The 25,496-nt window shown below is 39.2% G+C and overlaps 2 protein-coding genes across 6 annotated transcripts in view; one reads left to right on the top strand and one right to left on the bottom strand.

Moving 5' to 3' along the window:
* The window catches only part of txndc16 (thioredoxin domain containing 16), a 19,877-nt gene extending 8,910 nt beyond the window's left edge, over positions 1-10,967 (bottom strand). For 3 of the 5 annotated variants that reach the window (XM_005948215.3, XM_005948216.3, XM_005948217.3), the window contains exons 1-10: positions 8,311-8,753; positions 7,837-8,007; positions 6,475-6,557; positions 6,319-6,392; positions 5,252-5,326; positions 4,909-5,030; positions 4,327-4,417; positions 2,034-2,202; positions 210-379; positions 66-126 (exon numbers count right to left, since the gene is read on the bottom strand). In XM_005948215.3, the coding sequence (XP_005948277.1) occupies positions 66-126; positions 210-379; positions 2,034-2,202; positions 4,327-4,417; positions 4,909-5,030; positions 5,252-5,326; positions 6,319-6,392; positions 6,475-6,557; positions 7,837-7,993 (1,002 nt within the window). In that variant the 5' untranslated portion in view covers positions 7,994-8,007; positions 8,311-8,753. Of the gene's footprint in view, positions 1-65; positions 127-209; positions 380-2,033; positions 2,203-4,326; positions 4,418-4,908; positions 5,031-5,251; positions 5,327-6,318; positions 6,393-6,474; positions 6,558-7,836; positions 8,025-8,310; positions 8,754-10,885 lie in introns of those variants that run through there. The other 2 variants (XM_042213704.1, XM_042213703.1) reach the window with 2 other exon arrangements.
* gpr137c (G protein-coupled receptor 137c) lies at positions 10,381-25,496 on the top strand. The gene is made up of 8 exons (XM_005948214.2): positions 10,381-11,219; positions 18,211-18,260; positions 18,565-18,672; positions 18,820-18,958; positions 19,637-19,786; positions 21,190-21,315; positions 21,405-21,529; positions 21,618-25,496. Exons 1-8 carry the CDS (start codon positions 10,845-10,847, stop codon positions 21,898-21,900), a joined length of 1,356 nt encoding a protein of 451 aa, XP_005948276.1. The 5' UTR covers positions 10,381-10,844; the 3' UTR covers positions 21,901-25,496.

Below are 25,496 nucleotides of genomic sequence, written 5' to 3'. Positions count from 1 at the left end.
AACGTGGGTAAGAATAACAGGTACTCTAATTCTGTGTATTATCTCGTGCCATGTTAGAGTCACACCTCCTCAGGCAGCCTGTAAGCAGCATTGTACTCATCAAGGGTTTTCACTGCAGGGCTCTGCCTGGAAACACACAAACCCATAAAAGAAATTATCTTAATGTCTTCATATCCATGCTCGTACACGTAGCTGGAGCTGTTGCACACCTGTGTACAAGCAGCAGCAGGGCGAGGCCTCGCAGCCTCCAGGCCAGCGTGGTGGCCGTATCGAGGTCCAGGTGCTCGGTTGCGGGATGAGAGAAGAGGAAGACCTGGGGAGTCTGCTGGTAGGGGAACTGGGGGGGCTGGACTGAGGAGGGGTCGTCGTACACCTCGGTCTGGTAAGGAAGAGACACAAAGTGTTAAGAGATTCTACTCCTGGTGGTAGGGTGGCTCTTTTGTGCACAACATGCTCATGGTTACTTTTTTTTGTAAATTTGGTAAGTTGTACGTTGCTTTTTTCTAAAGGTCTACTTACAAAACACAGCTGCAATGACAGCACAATAACCACATGATCTAATATGCTGTGTTCCTGTTAAAAGGGTGTTTTTTCTTCCCGCTGACGCCAAGTGCTTGCTCATAGATGGTGATCTGATCGTTGGGTTTTCTCAGTATTACTGGAGGATCTTTAGCTTACAATATAAAGCATTTGTTATGATTTGACACTATAAAACTAAATAAAACTAAATTGACTTGACTTGTGAACTGTGAAGAAGCTTGTGTAGTGAGTCTTATATTGTTATTAAAGCTGCTTTTACAGGAAGCATCGAGTAAGTCCAACTTTTATTCGCACCTCAGAAACGTCAGCCTACAGGTAACTGAAAGAAACGTCACGATATGTAACTACTATACACAAAGAGAACAGGAGGCTGTGTTCTCCTTTTTCTTATGTTCGCTAGCCCCATCAGCAACATCTCCACTTAGAGACACATCAGTAGTTTTGTCTCTTGCATTATTTCATACACTCTTGTTGCTTCTTAATGACTGAACTCCTGAATTTCTTTTTGATCTTGCTCTTTTGTTTTGGACCGCTCAGTTTAACAGGTTAAGAAACTAAAATAAGGTCAAAGTTTAATTGTCAGTGTCATGAAGGTTGGTCTATTTTACCCTTGCTAAATCACTGTGTTAACTTATGCTGAAGCCCAGCTTCTCACCGAATCTTTCACTTAAAATATATTTTAGAGCAGGGATGCCTACTGTGAGGCCTGGGGGCTAGAAATGACCTGCCAAAGTGTCCAATCCGGTCAACTGGAAAATGTACTACGGCGGGGACATCCCTGCTTTAGAGCTATAAAGACTCAGTGCTGAAGAAATACACTTTATACATGAAAGTTGTTAAGCCGTACCTTACTAATGCCACTGATTGAAGCCCAGCCAAAGAGTTACAGCAGCTGGAATTGCACCTAACAGAGATCAGATTAGAAAAGTGATCAGTTACATCTGTTGGCCACTTCTTGCCAATAATCTTCGTTTATTAAAATAAATTTCACTTTGACCTGGCAACAAAATAAAGCGTTCTCCATTTTTCCTCTATGAGCTTGTGGGAGATTGAACACACTGACTAAATATTTTAATGTATCTGAGGTGTCAGAGCGCTGATGTGCAGCTGTCACATTAGTAACAAACAGCAGGAATGAGAGGGCACTGAGAAATAAAACACTTAAACAACTCAAGACAGTATTCTGTTTTTTTTGGCATGTTTGTGAAGATCAGAAATTGAGAAGATTAACAACCAACTGTAGCACCGCTGTCTTGTCTTATTTGCGTAGATCTGTATCACCAAATGAGCACAGACACTGAGCCTAAAGCAGAAAGAACACTGATAACAACCCTTATCTCTGACTGGGGTTTTGTCAAGTCAGCTAATGCAAAGAAAACTGAACCATGAACTTCACTCTGTTCGCACGACACCAACAGCTCGATGACATTTTATACGCCAAATAACCTGATGAATTTTGCATTAATTTACAAAGTAATCCTGTACCAGCTTACAACTAGTGGAGCCTCCATGAGCTGCAGGAAGGAGTGGAGGCTTAAGGTGGATAGGGGTTTCCTCATGCGGGTCAAAGGGCAGCGCTCAGAGGTCATTGGGGTCATGAACCCACTGTGAACTCTGCAGTGGAGGAACCACACTCGAGACGAAGGAGACGATTCGTTTACACTGAAAGACACACAGAGACAACTTCCTGAAAACACAGACTAACATCAAACACATTCATACTGTCGGGTCTTTAGTTTATAACATGAGAAATTACATGAATCCTTTTCTTTGTATCCACACTTGTGTGTTTGTCTATGCATTTCCAGCAGGATGTCAGACTTTTCATATTTTCTCCCAAGTATTTGGAGTCAGACCAGAAAAGCAAAAATTATCCTGGGTATGTTAAAAGCCTGTTTCGAATGACAGTCCCTTTGGTTTTCACGCCATGTGAGTTTAAGGTTTTGAGCATGTATCTCTGAGGTCACAATGCCACAGCAGACACATCAGCTGTCATCTTAAACTTTCAGTAAATATCACACGAGCTGCTTTAGCTGGAACTACATTTGCTGCACAGCTGTAGGACATTTTGCAAAGAGCCTCAGCTTCTTCTTTTCTATGTTGTGTTACGTAATATTCAAAGCGCTTCACTTGTTCCACATTTTGTCATGTTACAGCCTTATCCCCAGCTGGATTCAATTCATTTATCACCTGAAAAATTCTACTCACAATACCCGATAATGACAAGGTGAAAAACATTTGATTTATATTTTCGCAAATGCATTAAAAATTAAAAGCAAAACTAAATGTACACAATTTTTCACAGCCTTTGCTCAATACTTTGCTGAAGCACCTTTGGCAAAATTACAGCCTCAAGTATTTTTGAGTATGATGCAACAAGAAACACTTTTTGGGGGGAGTTTCTCCTCTCAGGCAGGATGGGGAGCATTGGTGCACAGCCATCGGGTTAATCGGGTTAAGTCTGAGCTCTGGCCGGCCCCTCAAAGGTATTCACAGAGAGGTCCTGAAGCCACTTCTTTGTTATCTTGGCTGTGTGTTTAGGTTGTTGTCCTGTTGGATGATAACTCAGCAGGTTATCATTAAGGATGTCTCTGCACATAGCTGGTCCCCCAGTTCGTGCTCCAAAAAACCATTCCCACAGCATGATACTGCCACCGCCATGCTTCACCGTAGGGATGGTATTGGCCTGGTGATGAGTGGTGCCTGGTTTCCTTCAGACACGGCCCACAGTATTCAGGCCAAACCAAAGTTAGTCCTTGTTTCATCAGACCAGAGAATTTTGTTTCAGGTGCCTTTTGGCAAACTACACGTAGGCTGTCATGTGTCTCTTACTGAGCAGTGGCTTACATCTTGCCACTTTACCACGGGCCTGATTACTGAAGTGCTGCATAAGTGGTTGGCCTTCTGGAAGGTTCTCCTGGAGCTCTGTCAGAGCAACTATTGTGTTCTTTGTTACGTCCCTGACTAAGGCTACGTCCACACTAGCCCGGAGAGATTTGAAAACAGTGTTTTCGTCTGAAAAACGCTCCGCATCCACACTAGTGTTTTCAGTCGTCTTCACAGAGTTCTGCGTCCACATTGAAACGTCTGAAAACGCTTATGTTCCAGTCCTGTGCATGCGGGAAAAGCAAGACGATTCGACCTGCCTCATTTTTGTCTGCCGTTTATTTACTTTCCAGCTCTTTGAAACGTCGCAGTAAAATGTTGAGGAAAAGCACTGAGTTTTTTAAATGGACTAACAATGAGGTGGAGTTGTTGCTGTGAGTAACACAAAAGTACAAAGTTGCAAAAGCGAGTGAGAATTAAAGATGCGTTTTCAAAGCGCATTAGTGTGGACATAGCCTAAGGCCCTTCTACCCTGAACCCTCTGTGCTCATTGGGACTTTTCCCAGATCTGTGCCTTTATACAATCCTGCACCAGAGGTCTACAGACAGTTCCTTGAACTTTGCGGCTTGGTTTGTGCTTGGTGTGTCTTCTAAATGACATCCAAATGAATTTACTACAGGTGGACTCCAATCAAGTTGTAAAAATACTTATGTACATGTTATATTTGTGTGGTTTTTTTTAAATACATTTACAAGAAATTCAAGCGAACTAATGTCACTTTGTCATTATGGGGTATTGTGTGTAGAATGTTTTAGTTGAAAACTGAATTTAATCTAACTTGAAAGAAGGCTGTATCATGACAAGATGCTGAACAAGTGAAGCGCTGTGAATACTTCCCAGGTACAAGTGTTGTCATTGACGCCTGCTCTGTACACAAAGAAAGGCCAAAAAGAACATACCCTAGGTGCTTCAACACGGGTCCTCCTGTTATGAGAATAAACTGATATTTGGATCCATACACATAGGCCGTCTCCATAATCGATCTGTGCTCTTAAGAAAAAACAAACAAAGATGATACATTTAATCAATCACTGGGACAATGTGTGTCTTACAAAGTACGATCAAACCTATGAGTAGCTACTAAAAAGTTTACCATCTTTAATTTAGGACTTGGTGATATGACCTCAAATTAACATCATGATTTTGAATTTTGATCGATGAATGATTATGCATACACATACACAGGCTGGTGACCTGTCGCAGGGCTAACACAGAGAGACGGACAACACTCGCACCTGTGGGCAATGTAGAATCACCATCTGCTGGAGTTTTACAGTCGGCTCAGTGTTCGAATTACGCTCTGAGTCATGTGACAACACAAACGGTATGTTTTATAGTTTATATAAGTATTAACAGAAATGAAAAACAAAGAAACAAAAATAACAGACACGGGCAAGATTGTGATTGTCAGTTTTGATTCCTTTTGAATTAACTGCCCAGCCTTACATTAATTACTATCCTTCCTGTCCTTCTTCCCATACCTTGTGTTCCCAGACTGCAAACATAACCAAGCACAATGTCTTTCTTCCCTCTGGCTGCCTTTTCCATTGTGAGGAGGTCAGCGTCTGTGTGGACATACTTTATCTCATCACGTAGAATGGCGCTGGAAGAGAAAAGCCGTCTTCAGTTAAATGCCAGAAGTACACGTTTGGCTCCCTCCTTTCATTTTTTTCCCCAACAAAGCTCACCAAAAGACAAAAAATAATGAGTGACTTTGGTTCTGGTTCAATCTCAGTGGATCATCTGAATGTATGTGATCCTAAAGGGTTCAAAAGTTAAAGTTTCACAAAGGTCTCTACAACACAGAGCATAAGCCTTACTTACAACAAGACTTCGGAGACTATCGAGTTGACGTCAAAGATAGTGTCCAAATCAAAACTCAAGAACTCCTTACCGCCTCTAGCAACAGAAAGACAAGGGCAGATTCAACGAGATTGCAACCATGCAGACACAAAAACCCTCATGAAGGTTATAATGTTCCGTTTTTATTCTCACTGCTGTTGAAAGTCATTGATGAAACTTTATGGACACTGAATGTTTTTTTACAGTTACAAATTCTAGTTTTAAAGGGAAGCTGTTAAGAAGTTTACTGCATTACATTTCAGTTTCCATAATACTTTGTCCACTTCATTACTATATACCGTATTAGGGGAGTAGGTAAAAAGGTTGATACAGTAGCATTAATAGTGTATCTCAGTGATGATAGCCGGGATAATACCTTTTGTGTTGACTGTTAGAAATACAATGAGAGTAAAGTTTTCATTAATATGAGCAGTAGCCCTTCCAACATGTAGTTAGAACTTCCTCTGGACTCTGATGCAGAGCATTTAGGGTGGATGCCAACAGGTGGCAGCAGATATTTTCATACTGAGGAGCAAGAGAAACTGAAGTGGGGGAGAGACCAGTTAGATATAGTTTGGTGGAATAACTTTGCCTGTTTAACACGGCCAACATTGCTCATGGAGTCAGGAATCGGGTTGAAGGGAAGCTACGTCTTTTCTTTCTTGATGAGTCAGAGATCAAATTCAAACACAGAGCTAAATTACACCAATTTTTACATTAAATGTGAACATCACTTCCCAGTGTGAACAAATGCCAGTGAATTAAGTTGGAAATCACAGAGAAAGAGACAATCAGCAGATTTATTATCCTTATTTACAGACTTGAATTGTTATTCTTCCATTCTGTTACTGTAGCTTAGCATGATTCACACTTTAAAATAACCGTCACTTATTGTGCTTTGGCTGCTGTAGGTCCCACTTCACCCACGCTCAGAAACAAGCTATTTTAGTTCACTTTGCCCATCCTTTAAAACATCTTTCTTCTGATTGGCTGCCCCTCCATGTTCTGGTCATTTTAGAATGAACACATACTGAGACTTTACAACTCACCTGAACAAAAAAGCAGTGTGCAGCAGCTGTTCCTCTGCGCAGTACGTGTAAACCAGCTCTTTGTTACAGTTCACCTAAAAAGCAACGGCAAAAAAGTGATTCAACATCAACTTCAATGACTGATGAAGCGCAGTGCTCACAGGGGTCTACACTTACCTTACCAACTAGTACTCCATAATCCTGAAGAGCTTCAGCAGACTTCTCCAACTCCACCAGGAACAGAGAGATGGTCGGAGAGACTGGAAACAGAGGAGGCGACAAAGAGAAACGCCTTTCAGACACGGACTGCTTTCCATTAATCTGAATCCACACGTTTTAATGTATGATGAATTTTCTCTTACTCATCTTATGCTACACATTCACATGTATTAATGATTTAATTTTTTTTTATTAAACTGAACTTTTAAAAAACTAAACCTTAAAAAAAAATGTTGTTTGACATAATTTAATGACTGAATCTCAATCTGTGAACACATTTCAACATTAAATGTGTTTGGATTACAATCAGACTGTCTGTAGCTGCTTTGAAAATGTCACTCTAAATACATTTGATTAAGTTTAGAGTCTTAAAGTCATTTCAGCTTCAGCTTCACTCAAATGTACACATCATTTGCAAGATCCAGCTGTGACAGACAGTTTTCCATTAGTGTGACCGATTACAGCACGACTAATAATTGATCATTGATCAGTGTGTAACATACAGTAAATCTTTGCAGTACTGCCCACACACAGAGTTAGAGTTGTGGACTCTACAGAATTGATTGTGAGCTGGTTATGAATAAACGTGATCGCTGTCTCTGTCCTTATATATTTATGACTCAATAACTGGGAAAGTGTTCATGTTAAGTACACAAAACAGCAAACTCCCGTAAAACTGGTATTTCCGTGTCTGTAAAAACATAACATGAGCTTTGACAGCAACTTTATTACCTTGGAATGGAATCAAAGCGTCAGTCACCTGGTTCAGGAGGGGAGGAGTCAGAGAGAAACTGTCTCTGTGAACTAAGCCTGCCAGCAGGTCTAGTTCAGAGTCTATTACCCTGGCAACTGACTCAGAATTTAATTTAATCGTCTTTCTGGAACAGAAAGCGAGTTTCCCTTATTTATGGTGAAAGCAAACCCAGAGATGTTAGCTAATCCTGCTTCCTGGAATAGGGCCCTAGCAGACAGAATGTCACTCACTATTTATGCACAGCCAGAAACAACACATTGATGTTCTGGTAGTCATTGTGGTCTTTTTAACCCTCCAGCATCATCTAGAATCTCTGCAAAGCTCTTCTTCATCTCTTCATGTAGAAGAGATGGCTCTCCTGCAAAAATGCCGCACAGCTCCTTATTTCAGTAAAATGACGTCACGTCAGCATGGCTGCTAATTTCATTAGCATGTTGAACTCATCAAAATACACTTGTTCAGCACGCTTGCATGTTTCACATCACAAGCCTGATAATGAGGAGCGTGGGACCTATGACAAATATACAGCAGCACAGCTGAGATAGCATGAGCAGTGAGCGGCCTACCTTGATGCTCAAAATAGATGAACATCATCTTCCCAGAATGCAATTTCTCATAAAAGTCCGCAGCTGTGTATTCAATCAGGTCTGAAGTGTTGGCCTTGTCTGTGCACCGTCCCGACCTCATCCACAGCAGGAAGACAGTAACACACATCCACATCATGGCTGAGGTGTGTTCTTTGGAAGAAACAATACTGTTAAAGGAGCACAATTATATATATATATATAACTAAATATATTATATACTATATAATATATATATATATATATGAGTTTGTAATAATCTCAGCTTCTGAAATTTCCAAACTGCGCAGGGGAGCTGTCATATTTGAGTCCTAAACAAGAAAAGGGGACGATTAAGGCTCGTTATTTTTTATGTGACCCATACCATCTGCTATAACTGGTTAATATTTCTTGTTCGGCTCAATCAAATGAACAGCAGCACGCAAGAAGTGACAAAAAAAGCATGCTATCTGTTACCTGAAGAAGCAGACTGCAGGAAAACCTTAAGGCTTAACTTGTTTCTTTCCAAGAGGTAAAAACCACAGCTAAAGCATTGTTGGAGGGAGAAACATCACAGCGATAATTATGAGCAAAAAACTATCTTACAAATATAAAACGTCCAAAAAGTCCAAAAACACCGCTTTAAGATTTTCTTAAAAGCTAATTCTTTAGCTAGGCTTGTTAGCTGCCTATTGATGGATATTCGTGCTAAGGGCTTTAAATAGCTAACAATTAGCTGATATTAGTTTTAAATTTAGAATATGCATGTCGCTATATGTCCGCGGGGAATCTAGGCCCAAACCAAAACTGTTTCCAATGTTATTTTTCGCCTTGATACACAATGAAATCTAAGAAAATAGTTCAAGATGTGACTCTCCAATCTTAGCAAAACACTGTTAAATGCTCAGTTACGACGGCACTTCCGGGAAGCGTTTCAAAATAAAACCACAATAATATATATATTTTTAAATTTATTTATACGTGCAAGCAAACATGAAAATATAGCATATAAGCCAAAAACAAGGACTGTACAGTTATAAAGAGCTTGAAAGTCAATATCATGTATCACCAGCTATATTCTTCATCACAGCCTCTATTTCTTCTAATTTTTTAAGCAGTCCTCAGGAATGGTTCCCCAAGCTTCTCGAATGACATTTTAAGCTCTTTCTTGGGATGTTGGCTGTCTTTTGTTCTGCTTTCTGTCAATATTATCCAGCACTGCTTCAATAATATCGAGGCTCAGACTCTGGAGACGAAAAAAATCAATGACTGTTTAGGTTTTTCTATCCAGGTATACTTTTATTGCCTTGGCAGTGTGTTTGGGCTCAGTGTGATGATGGAAAATTAAGCTGCTACCAATCAGATGCGTTCCTGTTTGTATTGCATGGCGGATCAGAATCTAACGGTACTTTTCTGCGTTTATAATTCAATCAATTTTGATAAGATACCCAACACCACTGGTTGAAATGCACCCCTAAACCTTGGCTGTTGTACCTCTCTTCTAATGACCTCTGTACAAATTGGTGATATTGATTAATATTCCTCTGGAAATGGTCAGGGACAAGGACAGGAGTGAAAATAAATGATAATTCAATTTATTTATAAAGCGCTAAATCACAACACAGTCGCCTGAATGCACTTTATAAAAAAAAGAAAAGAAAAGGAGCTGTGGTCAAAGGAGCTTGCAAAGAAAAGCGTCTGGACTTCTTTAAGTTGCTTGAAGACGTTTCACCTCTCATCCGAGAAGCTTCTTCAGTTCTAAGGTCAAATGGTGGAGAGTCCCAGATATAAGCCTAGTGGGAGTAACCCCCCACAGAGGGACAAAGGGACCCCCTGATGATCCTCTAATCCCCTGAGCCAAGGTGTGAAACTGGGTGTGGGTCCCAATCAGCCAAAGTTTCGGGTTTTTGTCCCTCTGTGGGGGGATACTTCCACTAGGCTTATATCTGGGACTCTCCACCATTTGACCTTAGAACTGAAGAAGCTTCTCGGATGAGAGGTGAAACGTCTTCAAGTAACTTAAAGAAGTCCAGACGCTTTTCTTTGCAAGCTCCTTTGACTACGATGACCTGGATGACTGAGAACCTTCACAGACAAAAGGAGCTGTGACTTCTTGAAAACAAAATAGAAAAACAATTACAGGCTGCTCTCTCTCTTTTTTTTTTTTAGTTAATGTAAAGCTAGCATGTGCGTTTATATTGGAACCACAGACGTTTTGGTGCCTCTGACTTTTTCCTTTACCCAACTTTCAGCCAACAGTATCTATCTGTTATCTATCTATCTGCTTGCGAGACACACCCACTGGCATCCCTGAACCAAACACATTGTGGAAGGGTTTTCACTTGAGCAAATCACCAATCACACGCGCGCAGGGGGCGGAAACTTCCGCAGCTGACATCATCGTTACTCAATGAAGAAAGGAAGTTCTGGAGGTTGGGCGGCCTGATGAGCCAATGAAGCGGTGTTCTGATAAGGTGGGTGTGCCACTGACGTTTACTTATGGGTGTTCGGAAAACAGCTACAACCTCCGGCTCAGGAGTCAGATGTTTTCCAATAAAACAAGGCTGGTGAGGAGCCAAGATGGCGGCCTGCGAAGAGCCAGTTTCCCTGTTAATTGGGACCGAGGGGGCGGGTCTATATAACTGCATCACAGCTGATCTGGAGGTTCCCCCCCCCCTCAAGTTGTTTTTTTGCAGAGAGCAGCTTTGCAGAGAATCACAAGGGGACCTCTCTCTTGTTTTCTTTCTCCTCTGTCTTGTTATTTTAACCTGGCGCTTTAAAAAAAACTAAATCCAGCCTTTTTTTTCGTTTTCAGACCCGTAGCGAATTTAAAGCACAGCGCAGTTCCACAATGCCACTTCTTTTCAGAATAAACTGCTTTTCTCGCAATTTTTCACCCGCACCCCCTCGTCTTTTTTGTCACCCACAGTGAATTTAGCCCAGGTCTGACCCACTTTGAAGTGTGTTCGCCTTCACTGCACCTCATGTGTTAGTGCGAGCCGCCGGCGGAGATGTTTTCGGCAGGAGAGGAGGTTCATTCCCAGTTGTTTACCTCACTGAAGGAGTCCTCCGGAGCTGCAGTCTCCCCAGCACTGGAGCTCAGTCTAACTGCCGTCTACACCGTCCTCTACTCCCTCCTGTTTGTTTTCGTCTACCTGCAGCTCTGGCTCATTTTGCACTACGGACACAAGCGTTTCAGCTATCAGAGCGTGTTTCTGTTTCTGTGCCTGCTGTGGGCAGCGCTGCGGACGACGCTCTTCTCTTTCTACTTTAAAAATGTGGTGCAGGCCAACCAGCTGCAGCCTCTGGCCTACTGGCTGCTCTACTGCTGCCCCGTCTGCCTGCAGTTCTTCACCCTCTGCCTGCTCAACCTCTACTTCACACAGGTAAGTGTGTAAGTGTGTGTGTGTGTGTGTGTGTGAGATGTACAGGGTTTGTATGAGATACCAGATTTCATAAAACTGCTGACACTGCAGTTTTCCCTTCTTTTGGCTCTAAATGCAAGCATAAGCACTTACAGTTGGTCAGGGATGCCTTTATCCACCTGTCTAGTGCAAATGTCAGTCACAAGGGAATGGAAAAACACATCATCAGTGAAGGATCCAGTGCTCTTAAAGTCTTGTGCTGCCAGTTTGAAAAGTTTTAATAACAGACTATATGGATGTTGCCACTATGATGTCACTAAATCCTGTCTTTGAAGGCTTGAGCTGAAGGACATTGGCATGCTAACTTTTTAAACCACATGTTACAAACACAGGGTGTATATGACCGAGACACTGAGAGGAACTGAACAGTCAAACGGTGGGTAGGCCCAACCTAAAGAGAGCCTTCTGGACTCTAAAGGGGAGCAAAATACATAAAATGAGCATTATGTTGGATTTTCTAAACTAGATATTAACACCGCAAACTCATCAAGCTACTATTAGGAGTAGCTTGAAGTTCTTTTCTGAACTGAGCGGTTGCTGTTATATTTTAGGCCTGCATATAGAACAAATTGCACCAGAAATTAGTGAGGGTGGTCTCTACGCTTGGAAAAACCCAGAAACCATTCAAATGGTCATCAAAACAAGTCTTTATTGATATATTCTGAAGTGTCGAAACTGGTCATTGAGAGTACAGTGGAGGTCGTCAAATGTCGTCTCTATGGGGGGGAAAGAGGTATAACTGTGCTGCAGGTTTAATAGGGTGATTGGACAGCCTAGAAAGAGATTGGGTTTGCCTAAAGACAGAGAGACTTACCAGGTGAACCAGAAAGCACAGATCACAAGACACGCCTGTAGAAAGTAAGAGCTACATAGAGGGACAGGCACAAGGTTAATGGTATGTCAAAGGTTTTACAGATAATACATCTTCTGTGTGTCATGAATTCAGAGCTGCATGATAGTTTATCAGATTCAGTAGCTCAGTGTTTGCTTTGTATTTCAATAAACAAGTATCACCTGTTTCACATAGACATACTTGTACATTATGAATCATTTTTAGCGGACCATGCATCAAAGGTGTAGGCAGCAATTAATTCACCTTCAGAGATTCATTGAATGCACGATAAAACGTGCTGGACTCTTGATGTTTTATATTGCACTCATCTGCCACTTTATTAGGTGCACCTTACTAGTTCCAGTTTGAATCTTCTTTTGACATTCAGAACTGCCTTAATTCTTTGTGGCGTAGACTCAGCAAAGTGCTGAAAACATTTCTCAGATTGGCATGATTGCATCACAAAGTTGCTGAAGATTTTGTCTGCTGCAAAGTCATGAGATTCTCTTGTTCTACCGCATCTGAATGGTGCTCCATTGCACTGAGATCTGGTGACGAAGACACAAGTTTAAGAGTATTTCAGCTTTGTCACATAGTTGTCCTATTACAAAGCTTAAATCGTTGTTATTCTGGTGGAAGCAGACATCAGAAGATGCGGACGGTGTAGTCATAAAGGAATGGACATGGTCAGCAACAATACCCAAGTTGGTTGTAGCATTTTTAACAATGCTCCATTGGTATTATGGGGACTAAAGAGTGCCAAGAAAATATCCCCACATCATTAAAACCCCATCACCAGCATGAATTGTTGATACAAGGTAGGATTGAGCCACGTTTTCATGTTGTCTACATCAAATTCAGACCCTGTTATCTTAAAGTTGGGGTAAAGACTGGAGTGGCACTCGGTGTTTGTGCTGGAAAGTCCCAGCAGATCAGCAGCTTCTGAAATATTCAGACCAGCCTATATGGAAACCAAGAATCATGCAGCATTTAAAGTCACTTTCTTTCCCATTCTTGGATACATCCTCACGTTTACACTTTAGTACAAGGGTGGAGAACTCCAGACATCAAGGGCCGGTGTCCTGCAGGTTTTAGATAGCACCCTGGATCAACACACCTGAATCAAACGACTAGTTCATTACCAGGTCTCTGGAGAACTTCAAGACATGTTCAGGAGGTCATTTCGCTATTTAGATCAGCTGTGTTGGATCAAGGACACATCCAAAACCTGCAGGACACCGGCCCTTGAGGCCTGGAGTTGGACACCCCTGCTTTAGTAGATCGTCTCGATCGTCATGCACGCCTGTATGCAGTGAGTTGTTGCCATGTGACTGGCGGATGAGAGCAGGTATTCTTATTAAAGTGGCTAATTAGTGTAAGTGGTCATTCTCAGATGTAAGAACATTTCTGATTGCGGAAACCTTACATGCGGAAAATACATGTTCTTGTATATTTGGTTTATTAAGCTTTCTAAATTGTTTTTGTTACTTTTGGAGAAACTAAGGCTTGCAGTTTTAGTTGTTATGCTAATAAGCCTAAACACACTTTATGCTGAGCTAAGCTAATCAGCTGCTAATTGTAATGTCATACTTGGCCAATACTATTACTGCTACTACTAAAAATAGTAATAGTGATATTCCATCAATACTTAATGGATGGATATAAAAGTGTCTTAAATCTTATTATTGAAATATTTGTCATAAAGTGACAGTATCAAAGCTATTAATTTGATATAGCCAGTTTTTCATTACGCGGTGTCTAAAATAGCAGGGGTTCCCTCTAAAAATGTATGCGCAGCTAAATAAATATAGCCAGTGTTATCACCATTGGCCTACATGTTCTGGGCGGACTGGTTTGAAGCAGTTTGGGTTGGTTTTGAAAGCTTTGCAAATAGACTCTGTTCATGTCCTGGGGTGACAGAAGGTGGATTGCATTTGCTTCTAACCTCCATTAGTGTTTCCTGTGCAGTAAGTGGATTGGACTCAAGAAAATGTCCCTGTTTGCTGTCACGGACGCAGTTGTTTAACACCTGCCTGTGCCAAATGCATCTACGCATGTTGGGATTGTCACATGACTGGCCAGCCCAGTGAACAAACATTTCCAGCTTGTGGTTTGACGTCTGGTCAGAAGCACCTCCACACTCTCGGCTGGTTCACTAATGTCTCATTTACATACAGGGAGAGTAAAAAGGAAGCCCATCCAACTGGCTAAGTGGAGGTTTGGTAATGAAACCAATGGTGTCCTATGACTGCTGATTAGTCATTGTTGCTTATGTGTAAATGCACACAAACTATGCTCCTTTTTAATATGAATAAAATTAGCTTTACATTTCCTTGTGTTGAAATAACAAAAATGAATCATGTCACATATAGTTTTGTTTTACTTTGTTGTCACTATAGATTTAAATCTAAATTTAAATATACCCATGTTGGAATATCATGTGACAGGCCAGCCCAGTGAATGAACATTTCCATGTCTGGCCAGATTTGAGTAATATATCTGAATCATATGTTCTTATAGTGTATACAGCTCAAACTGAAAGCTCTCTCTGCAGTAAACTATTGCAGGCTCAGTAATAGCAGAAAACACTTTTTGCTCACTTCTTCTGTTTGACCATCATTGTTATCTCTACGCCAGCGGTGGCTCAGCTGGCCTGCATGTAAGCAAAGTTACTCACAGCAATGAAGCATCAAAGAACTCAACTGTGCTTTGTAAAGAATTGAAGAATTTTACGAACTTTCAGCTTTATTTGTTTTATTTTTTGTAACAAGCAAAGTGACAGAGTTAGCTGGTAAGAATTGGAATTTGTGGGTTGCGATTGCTTATTGCTTGTTTTCTGCATTAAACTACCTTGTGACAATTTGCATGAATGGATATCAGAAATATGGCTTTGGTTAATATTAACTCCCAGACAAATATTGTCTTGTGTAAATGGGACAAAAGCCAAAACTGCTGGAAATCAATGGCAGACACTTACTGACACTTACTCAGGGTTAACTGGAAGCGTTTTCACTAACCATGTGATAGTGACTCATAAAGGGTCATTTTGCTGACTATCAAAACCCACAAAACTATATCGTTTACTGTAAAAACTGTTAAGAAAACTCCACACTTAAAAACATGAAACAAAATCTTATTGTTATTGAAAAATGACCAAACTGATAAATGTCTTGTCAAAAATAATGAAATTTATTATTCTTTGAGTCCAGGTATGGACCTCTTAGCGTCATGACAAATGCCCCAGGGCTACTGTAACATTTGTAATTGAAATATTTAGCATTTTATAGATTTTAAAACTTAAACCTGCTAATATATAATATTCTTATGAAATTATGTAGCATAATAGGAGGAATTCAGATCATCTCGCCATTAAAATAAGGTCCAAATTAAGAATTCTGATCCATTGATATGTTTATATCCCAGCATAGGGAATATTTTAACTTTAGGTATTTTAATTATGTTTTGATGCTAATACTTGTGTATTTCTACTTTTGCAGAGTCATTGCTTTTATTTAAGAGTCTAAATACTACTTCTCCATCTTGCAAAGCAGTTCTTAAACATAAAGCAGTATTTAAAATTGTGTGTTGTGTCGCTTTTCATGTTAGAACTCCTGTACGAGAGCACAGAGCTGCACGCAAGCCTAAAAATTGTACGCAGTATTTTCTATGCCGATAGACTGGCATTCATTTCTCAGCAAATACTCTGACTTAACTTGACTTAGTTTCTGAAAATGCATTAAAAAGAGCTTCATAGTATCATCACAGACCTTTAGATCTGCAGGGCTTTACTATTGAAACACATGACTGATTCTTTCAAACAGTATTCAATGATTTTTTTTTTCCACCTCACTGTTTAATGTTCACTTGCCTCTTTAGCTGAGGTCTGATATATTATCATGCAACTGCTGTGTGACATGCATGTGTGGAAATAGTGTCTTTCTGATGAGTTAGCTGTGACTCCTGGCATGTGATGTACTTCCCATTATTATACATTTTTTTTTCTGCTTCCTACAAAAAGTGTAATGTAGTGATGAGTTTCCTATGCTGAGAGAAAACACAGTAACAAATTGAACTATTCTCATTGTCTACTTATTAATAAAGACAAAGTATTGATAAGTGGACATTTTATATAGATCGTTTTTTATTTTTTAATTCCATAACATACATGCAGAAACATAGTGCACATAAAGTACACACCCTGGTAGTCATCTGTTGCCTTGATGCTTCATTTTTAGGTTACCAATTACCTCCTCCTGGCCTACATTCTCACACAAAAGGCTCACTGATAATGTGTGTACGTGTCCATGTGTGTGTTTAAACTCAGCGTTGACTTGGTCAGTGTCCTGTGTGTCCAGTGCAAATGTAACATATAGTAATGTCAGAAATGGATGATGATTTCATTTAACGTTGCTCAAAGGCAAATGTTGGCGTTTCCCTGTTTGTACCTCATAATCGCTGAATAAAGACTGTTTTGCTAAATATCTATGAAAAGGGACTCATTCCAAGGAGCGAGTGAACTTGATCAGTGGATATCGGTGTTCCAGCTTTTGTACCTTTAAGCTGGACTTGGGCACAGGTTAATGTTTTTTAGGCAGCTACTGATAAGATGTTGGCAACAAGGTGGCTGAGAGTCAATAGCTTGTGTAGTGCAGGTCTCAGCAGTTTATTAGCTCGTTTTTGTGCTGTGTGCAGCAGTTAGCATAGTATAGCATAGCATTGCATAGCAGCTAACATTATTTTATTTCATTTTTAGCTGTTTTACTGTTTAAAGAATATTCCAAATTTTTATGATGTTACAAAAATATGATTGTCACAGGTGATGAAGTATTTTAACGGGTTCCTATGTTTAAAAATTATCTAAAATTAGCTTATAAAATTAGCCAGAGCTGTAAAAGTCAAAGACATGTAGGGGTGGGGGGCTCTTTAACTTTCTGTTGTTGTAGAGAGTAATCGACTCAAGTTAAGCTGGGGCTGGGTCATACTGTCATGCAGTACCAATTTGAACCATAAGAGTTAAACAGGCTAATAATTGGGAGCACATTATGTGCACTGGTGGCACATAAATGTAGGTAGAGAACAAAGAAATATCAAAAGTTAGAAGAAAAACAGCACACATCATCCTTAGTGGTGAAAATGTTATTAACCCGTGCACACTGTAACTGAAAAAAATACCTTTAAAGACCAACCTGAAGAACTTGTCTATGTTTCGTGTTGCTACTCTCTAAATTATATGATCAGTGTGTTCTGTTGTGTCAATGGGGGAAAAAAAAGATGGCTATAGACATATTTTTCATTTACTCATCTGCGTACAGCAGAGCAGTTAGTTGTTGTTATTAGCATTTAGTTTCTGGCTAACATCTAGTTTGCCTTTACAATGTGAATGTTGCAATTTGATAATATTTAAAGCAACATGACAGTCTTGCCAACCAGTAGAGGTTTTGCAAGTGCAGCTGTAATGGCTCTGCTTGTCAGAGAACAGTTTTATTGCTCCATAGGGACAGTCTGTGATAATCAGTGAGTCATAAAATGCCCAAGCATACAGAAATGTAATTTCTAAAATCAATAATATATAAAAGAAAAGCACACAATGTGATCCTGTCTAACCTTCAGCTAGAAAGTCCAAATTATGTCTTACTAGAAAAGCTAACAGTGCATGGATTAAAAGACTTGCCATATGTCCATATATCTGTTAGTGGTTTCTGTGGAAGTAACATCTTTGCCCCTATGATGTTTTTCTTTATCTTTGGCTCAGCCAAAAGGTGTCACTATAACTGCTCTAAACTCTGTTTTAGACAGATTACCTTTTTCTTGGCTCTATATAATATAATTGACAGTGGGTATCCCTAATATGGCTGGGTCAGGCATAGATGTCTTGCTGTGAACACTGAAGTCCCACCTACCTGTTGTTTAAATCATTTATTTGCGATCATTGGGGCAGCCAATGAGAAGAAAGTCAGCTTGAGGGGCTAAACTGAGACATGGGCTGAACTGAGGGGGCTACAGCATGCAAAGCTATTATACTAAATGTCAATGATAACAGTATGGACTGGAAGTACACTGTTAATGTACAGTATCTGCCCTATAATTGTAATAAAAGTGATATCATTGTCTCTTTCTCAGGTGATGTTTAAAGCTAAAGCCAAGTATTCACCAGAGCTCACAAAGTACAAGTAAGTCTATTTTTAATCTGTAATATTTGTGTTTTTAAGTAAACTGCATTTAGTTATGCAGTATTCCCTTTAACCTTGATTATTTAAGACAGAATTCAGAATAAGTCATAAGATCCTTCTTCTGCTTATGGCTAGAGTCTCTCTTTTGTCTTTCTTATTCTTTATACAAACACACACACACGTGCGCGCGCGCAGATGGATTGCAGCTTCAACACTATGAATATTAATAAGTTGTGTGTGAATAACGTCACATTTTTGGCCATCCTTTTACTGCCTGTCTGTATTTGTCTGTTTCCCTCTCCAGGGTTCCCCTACGTTTGTTCTTCCTGTGTCTCAGTATATTTTTCCTGGTGGTGAATTTGACTTGTGCACTGTTAGTGCAAGGAGCTCTTGAACACTCTGAATCCCCGAGGTACACAAAAACCTTTAATCAAAACAGTCAATTGAATGTTTTCTACTTACTTGAAAATAACAGAGAAAACATTCATTCATAGCAAAGTTTTAATTCTGAATTTTATCCCAGTATTTAAAGACATTAGCATAACCTCTGTGTTTTCAGTGATGGGAGTGTCAGACATGCAGTCTTGGCCCGGGTCCTGATCAACGACAGTCTGTTTGTGCTGTGTGCCATATCTCTGGCTGTGTGCATCTTCAAGATCGCCAAGATGTCATCTGCCAACGTTTATCTCGAGTCAAAGGTAGAAGGGGGGGAAAAAAGAAAAGAAAAAGCATGAATTGTTCAGCTGCTTTTTCTTTAGATACACTGATATTACTTTCTTCTAATCAATAAATACAGTTAATACTCAACAATGTGAGATATTAGGAATTAATAATTTTGATGCTGATCATTCAGTGTCTTCAGATCATCCACTTTCCAACAGCACTGTTTGGGAAGTGAAGAAAACTGTAACCTGCATATTTTCGTCCCATCTGCAGGAGTCTGCCATTGTTTTTATGATATAAATGGTCTTTATAACGTAAAAAAAACAATTTATCAGGGGAAAAAAAATATGATCAGCTATTCTGCAAACAGCCACATGGGGGCGATTGAGATATTTTATCCTCCTTTCCCAAAAGTCCCAAAATTTGAAATTATTTTACACTACCAAAGTATAAAAACTATAAAGTAACCTTTACACAGGGAATAGTGAATGAATGAACAAGGTGCTTCTCTGGACACAACCTTAGAAATCCAATGAGAAAATATCATATCTCTCCTATAGTTCAATCTTTGGCTGTAGACAGACATTTCTGTCACGCTAAAGCATCTGTTGTACTGGTGGATCACATCGGTGGCCCACATCTGACAATACATTACAGGAAAGCTGGCCGGCTGATGCGTGAGCTTGTAATAAGCACAGAAATTCTTCCTTTAGGGTACATCCGTGTGCCAAGCGACAGCCATCGGTGCCATGGTGATTCTCCTCTTCATGTCCAGAGCCTGTTATAATCTGGTGGTGGTGGCCCTGACCCCACAGGACCGATTCAGTCCCTTTAATTATGGCTGGTACAGTGTTTCTGATCAGGTACTGTATCATGTGTGTTAAGTTATAGATATATCGTGTGTGTGTGTGTGTGTGTGTGTGTGTGGACAGTCCATCTAAGGAGATTTGGTAAGATGATACTTAATGGGGTAAAGGGCTTTGTTTGCTATAAATAACTATGTGTCTGTGTGAACTGACCTACATCTGAGTTCAGGCTTTGAGATGGACAGAGCTTTTTAAATCATTCCATTGTGTATTTTGTGGGCAGGTACTGCACACGACAAACAGTAACAGATCTCTAACAGGAGTGTAATCTGATATTATTTCCTTAATCTGGCAGTTTGATATTCTTCTATCCCTTTGTGTAGCGTCTGAGAACTTTCAGTTTACATCACGAGAAGATATACGCATACACATAACAGACAACAATTGTGTGAATAATATTATTATTATTATTATTATTAATGATGATAATATGTATTATTTGGTATTTCTGTTTATGAAGATTATTTGCCACTAAATTACTAGCCAAACTATTCGATAAGTGTGTACTAAGTATAGCCCACCTGATATAAACCAATCCAGTACTTGTTTCAGCTATTGTTTTCTCATTAGTTTTAAACATGTGCATTGCTGTCAATGATGATCAAGGTTGCCCTCTGGTGGATACAGCATGGAACATCAACAGTCAAAACATGGTTGAAGGGTTTTGGTTTGGATTGGGGGTTTTTGTGGGGTGGTGGTGGTTCACCTCCTTTTTGTTTTGTTTTTTTAATATTATAAATGCTGATAATGATAGATTAGCATGCACCTAATCTTGGCCGACAATATCATTCCATATTGGGTGCTAGAGGCTTTGCATGATTCATGAGTGATATTTGTCTGATAGAAATATGCTGTTTTAACCTCTCTCTTTAAGTTCCATGAGACCCCACCCATCTGTTCCAATATTACATAAACAAAGAAATGTTTTTTTTTTAAACGTATGTTTATGAGATAATTAATAAAATTAAAACCTACTATTTTAGCTTGAGCTAGGAATTGATTAGCTTAGCTTAGCATACAAACTGAAAGGAATAGAAACCTGAGGCTTGGTAATTTGGTAAATATTTTTAACTGTTTCTTTTGGGGGTTTTTTGTCTACAAAAAAGGTACATGTGTAAATTTGTAGGTAGTTGGAAGCCATATTTTTAAATATATAAAGGCTAGCAGTTTCTCCGTGCTCCCAGTATTTAGGCTAAGCTGCAATAATTGCTACATGGCGCTAGCTACAAACTGGAACTTTGATATCAGAGTGGTATCCATCGCTTCTCAGCCTGCTTTATTATTTCAATATTTTAAGTTTTTTTTTAATTATTATTTTTAATTTTTTTTCAGTTATTTGCTGCCTTCAATATGTTATAGGTCAAAGAAAATATCTGTAATACAGCGTGTTCTTGTTAAAGGCTGACGTACAGGAGATCAGCGGTGAAGCCTACATTGTGTTTGGGATCATTCTGTTCTTCTGGGAGTTGCTGCCTACCAGCTTAGTGGTGGTTTTCTTTAGAGTCCAGAGACCCAACCAAAACCTGGTAAATTAAGAAGTTAAAAATACTGTCTCATGTGAACTTTTTCAAAAGTTGTAAATTTGAGACAAAACTTAAATGTCTGCATCTCTCAGGCTCCAGGAGGCATGATCAACAGCCATAGTTTCAGTTCCAGGGCTTATTTCTTTGACAATCCCCGGCGGTACGACAGCGATGACGACCTGTCCAGAAGCATCAATAACAGGACTGATCGGGCCAGGTGGGTATGAACATTTGAAGTTAAAAGTCACTATTTTTAAATCATGTTAAGCTCGTCGTTTGAAAAATGTGTTCTCTCCCATCCTCAGTCTCCTGTCCACCACACCCCAACCAGGAGCATCTAGTTGGTATGGCTCCATCCAATGTAATGCACCTTTAGCAGCAGGGGTGTCATCTGCCCAGCAGCCACCATCTTCCACTGCGCCGCTCCTTTTTGCCTATGGAAACATCCAGAGTCACCATCACCACCATCACAACTACTACTCCACCCCCCAGAACAACTACCACCATCACCATCACAGTAACTATTATTCTACGCCACAGAATTATCACTGCGGATCACAGACATATTTCACGACCCCACAGAATTAAGCTGGAGTGGTCATAAAGATTAAAAAAAGAAAAAGGGGGGAAGAAAGAAGAGGGACTAATTACTTAAAATGTTGTTTTGTTTTGTTTTGTTTTTGTTTTTTCCTTGTCTGCATTCTGCTTAACAAACAGTGTCATAGCTTGTACTTGTACAATTTTTTTTCTCTGGACCAAATTGTGCATCATAATTGGTTTGCCAAATAATTTTGGAGAAATGTGGGGGTATAAGGTTGGCACACCATGACTACTTGCTTTTTGAAAGCCATCTTTAAACAGGAACCATGGAACAATTTGCAGCACTAGTGGCTAATATGCCTACAAATGAAGATGCTTTTTTGCTGTTTAATATTTTGGTCAATAACTTCTTGAGATTGGAACCAATCATCGACTGGGAAAAATCATCACCCTTTCCTGGTCAATTCCACTCAGACACTATTCATTTTGTCATATATATGATAATCAAGCAGGTATGTAAGCTAAAGTGGCTAATCATGAATCTGCAACAGTATGACAGTGACGAGTTTGGGACGTCTTGTCAAATTGTTTGGATCATGTGACGGTTTTTGCAATAGAATTGTTAAAATGCAATTATTTTAATTGGCAGTAGGCTAAGTTGGGAAAGGGCACAGCACTGCAGGTGGGCTTTTTCAAAAGAAGAACCAATTCAGTATTCAGTTATCGCACATTAACACCTCTTTGCACTTTTCTGAAAGTGAAATATTTCTTAAGCGTTATTACATAAATGGCTACGCAAACACAACAAGAGTCATCAGTTGTAGCCATAGCTAAAACCTTTTGACAAGCTAGCTGCAGGAGAGAACGGTGTGGCTAGCAGCTAACAAGGAAAAAATATTTTGTGTGCCTGCCACTGTGTACTGATGTAGTTACATTTAAAAAAAAAAAAAAAAAAGATGAAGCTAATAAAAAGTTTAATTATCATTCCTTGTTTTATTTGCCACGCAGATAGTTCACCTGAATGCAAAAACAGCCTAATCAAATTAAACTGGCCAGTGCTATTTGGCTAATGGACTATGAACAGAGACCAGAAATCTTGTAAGCCTACACATTCCTACATATGCATACTTTTTTTTTTTTTCTTTTTTTCTTTTTTTGACAGAGATTTGTTCCCACAATTGAGATCTGGGAATGGTTTTTCACAATCCTCTTATGCTATAGAGAATGTTCTTGGGAAAGTTCAAACCTTTGTCATAATACCATTATAAGCTAGGCCATTAAAATCTAACCCTTTAAACATAGGAGTATCTCTTCACTATGAAAACTAAATTATGTACTTTTGCAAAAGACATTTCAAGATGTTTATCACTCTTAAGATCTAGTTTTGACAGGAATTAGCGTTTGCTAATTTGCCAGTGACTGTTGATTCAGCGAGTGCTAGGTCATACAGAGTGCTGACACTTTTGTTAATCTGTTTAGTAAGAAAATTAGCAGAGACCAAGAAAATGCAAGAAGCTAATGATTCCTTAGCTTCATGTGTTTTCATAACCAAGTCCTTCACCAAACAGATTGGTAGGAATCTGTTTTTAAAGGCAAATTTATTACTTTTGTTAAAATGTTTCCGTTAAATTGTACCACACAAACAGAAAGGTGTACAAAAACTATCAAAAACCTTGCTACTTTAAGCTGCTGAACCACTTCTTTACTGGCACGTAATGTTGGTTGGGTCAAATAAGTTTACAGATTTCAAAATTTGCAAAATACTGTTACATTTAAAGGTACTTTTTGTCATTACCCTCTGAAAAGTTAAATCAGCACTTTCACCACCAGGAGGCAGCATTTTAACAACAGGTGTACTGAATTAGGTTCACATTTCTGTTTAGCCCCACCCTTGTGTCCTCAAGAGGCATCTAATTGCCATTAAAACGAATGCATACTTAATGACTTGCCTGATTGACTCAGAGCGCCCTCTTGTGTTTGACATTGGTATTACAAAAATATGGGCTAGTTCAACTTGGCTGATATTACTTCAACACAAGTCACATATGTTGTGGACATGAAGTCATAGATTGATTCTTTAACTTGTAATAGGCACTTTTTTTTCCCTTTTTTTTTAAAAGAGTTATATGTCCAGGAAAAAACCCCCAAAACAGTCAGATTTATATGTAGCAGCTGTATGGGTATCAATCTCAACAGAATCAGCCCGGTTGAGGAAGACTGTTTAACAGATTATTGCCCGAGCCAGACTTCAACAAAATCTGCTTGGCTTCTAGAGAATGCCGATGTTGATGAAACTGCTGATTTTGGATACAAATTTTAACATCTACATCCAGGCAACCTTGGACAAAATCATACAATGAAAATTTGTGAAAATGTAAGACTGGAGCAAAAATTCTATCACATATTCTTATGTGAGAAGAAGAATTAAAATATATCATAGCTTCATCTCAATCACAATCTCACATCATACATAGGAGATTATATCATCAATATGTGGCCTACATACAGTATTGGACTATAACTTGGCCCTTACTGTTCGTTTGGAAGGGAAAGGTTCGGTGAAACGTGACCAAAAACTTTTATGGTACCTAATTCTTTGCGAGTTGTGAGGCGACGATTTGCACTTAGAAAAGAAGTTCACCTTCAATTTAAAAAAAGAAAAAAAAAAAGAAAAAAAGAAAAAAAGCTTTTCAGGGCCTGAATGTAGGTTTTTCTTCTCAAACCTTGTATTTTCTTCAGTAATCATCTTTATTCTGTATTTTACCATCTATCCTTTTGGAAAGGAAAACATCAATGTGCCATCACGTCATCATATCTAATAGTTTCATTCCTTAAGGAAAATATTTTTGCACAAAAGAAAAGGTTGAATGATGTTGTTAATTGTGTCTGGCTATGTAATTTCTAATTGGTGTGTGAAGTAATTTGAGTCTGTGTGTTATGCTTTTCTACATTACTGTTTATTCTACATTAATTTTTACTGTCTAACAGATTATGCAGTTAATTTTTTTGCCCCATTGTTCTTCATAATGTTTCAAATGTTCCAAATCTCATAACAGACTGCAGCCTGTAAGCTTCACTTTTAATGGAACCTTTTTGCTTTATGACCCGGCTCACAAATCAGAATCCCTCAATCTCTTCTGACTGAAAGGAAAAAATGTTTCCACATGGTTTTGGAACACTTCAACAGACTTGTAAATGACCATGCAAACTTCATACCACCAAAAGGGGGGGTTGGAAGCAAGAAAGTGTCTGTTTGGTTCACTTTTGTGGAACAAATTAGCAATAAAATCGTTTCAATTGCATTTCATGCTTTCCATCACTTCTTCAGCAGGTTATACTGGATATTCTGAAACACAGTGAAAGAAATGAAGTTCTCATTTTTCTTTTTGGCCCAGCTGCAGTGGAGAATGCATGTTTCTGAAACGGTGCACAACAACTCAGTTTCCTATTTTCGTTTGAAGCTAGTAATACTTGTGTAAAAATGGTGTTTGCTCTTCCTGCTACAAAAAAGCAGTGATAACTGTTTCATGTTATGAATTGTTTCATCTGTGGCCATAATGAATGTAATCTACTGTGCAAGAGATCACTAATGATGTATGCAAGAAAAACACTACCATGTTTGAATAAAGGCCTACTGCACTGTT

This window comes from Haplochromis burtoni, unplaced genomic scaffold, assembly GCF_018398535.1.
Source record: "Haplochromis burtoni strain Fernald_Lab_line unplaced genomic scaffold, NCSU_Asbu1 Contig_471, whole genome shotgun sequence".
In the NCBI taxonomy this organism is placed as follows: domain Eukaryota; kingdom Metazoa; phylum Chordata; class Actinopteri; order Cichliformes; family Cichlidae; genus Haplochromis; species Haplochromis burtoni.
The sequence above is the reverse complement of the archived record's forward strand: the minus strand, read 5'-3'. Positions and strand labels throughout refer to the sequence as shown.

Bases quoted from the DNA above. Each gene is read 5' to 3' on its own strand.
- gpr137c (XM_005948214.2), top strand. From the start codon at position 10,845: ATGTTTTCGGCAGGAGAGGAGGTTCATTCCCAGTTGTTTACCTCACTG. The intron at 18,959-19,636 runs GTAGAAGGGGGG...TTCTTCCTTTAG, and splicing joins ACGTTTATCTCGAGTCAAAG to GGTACATCCGTGTGCCAAGC. The intron at 21,530-21,617 runs GTGGGTATGAAC...TCCCATCCTCAG, and splicing joins AACAGGACTGATCGGGCCAG to TCTCCTGTCCACCACACCCC.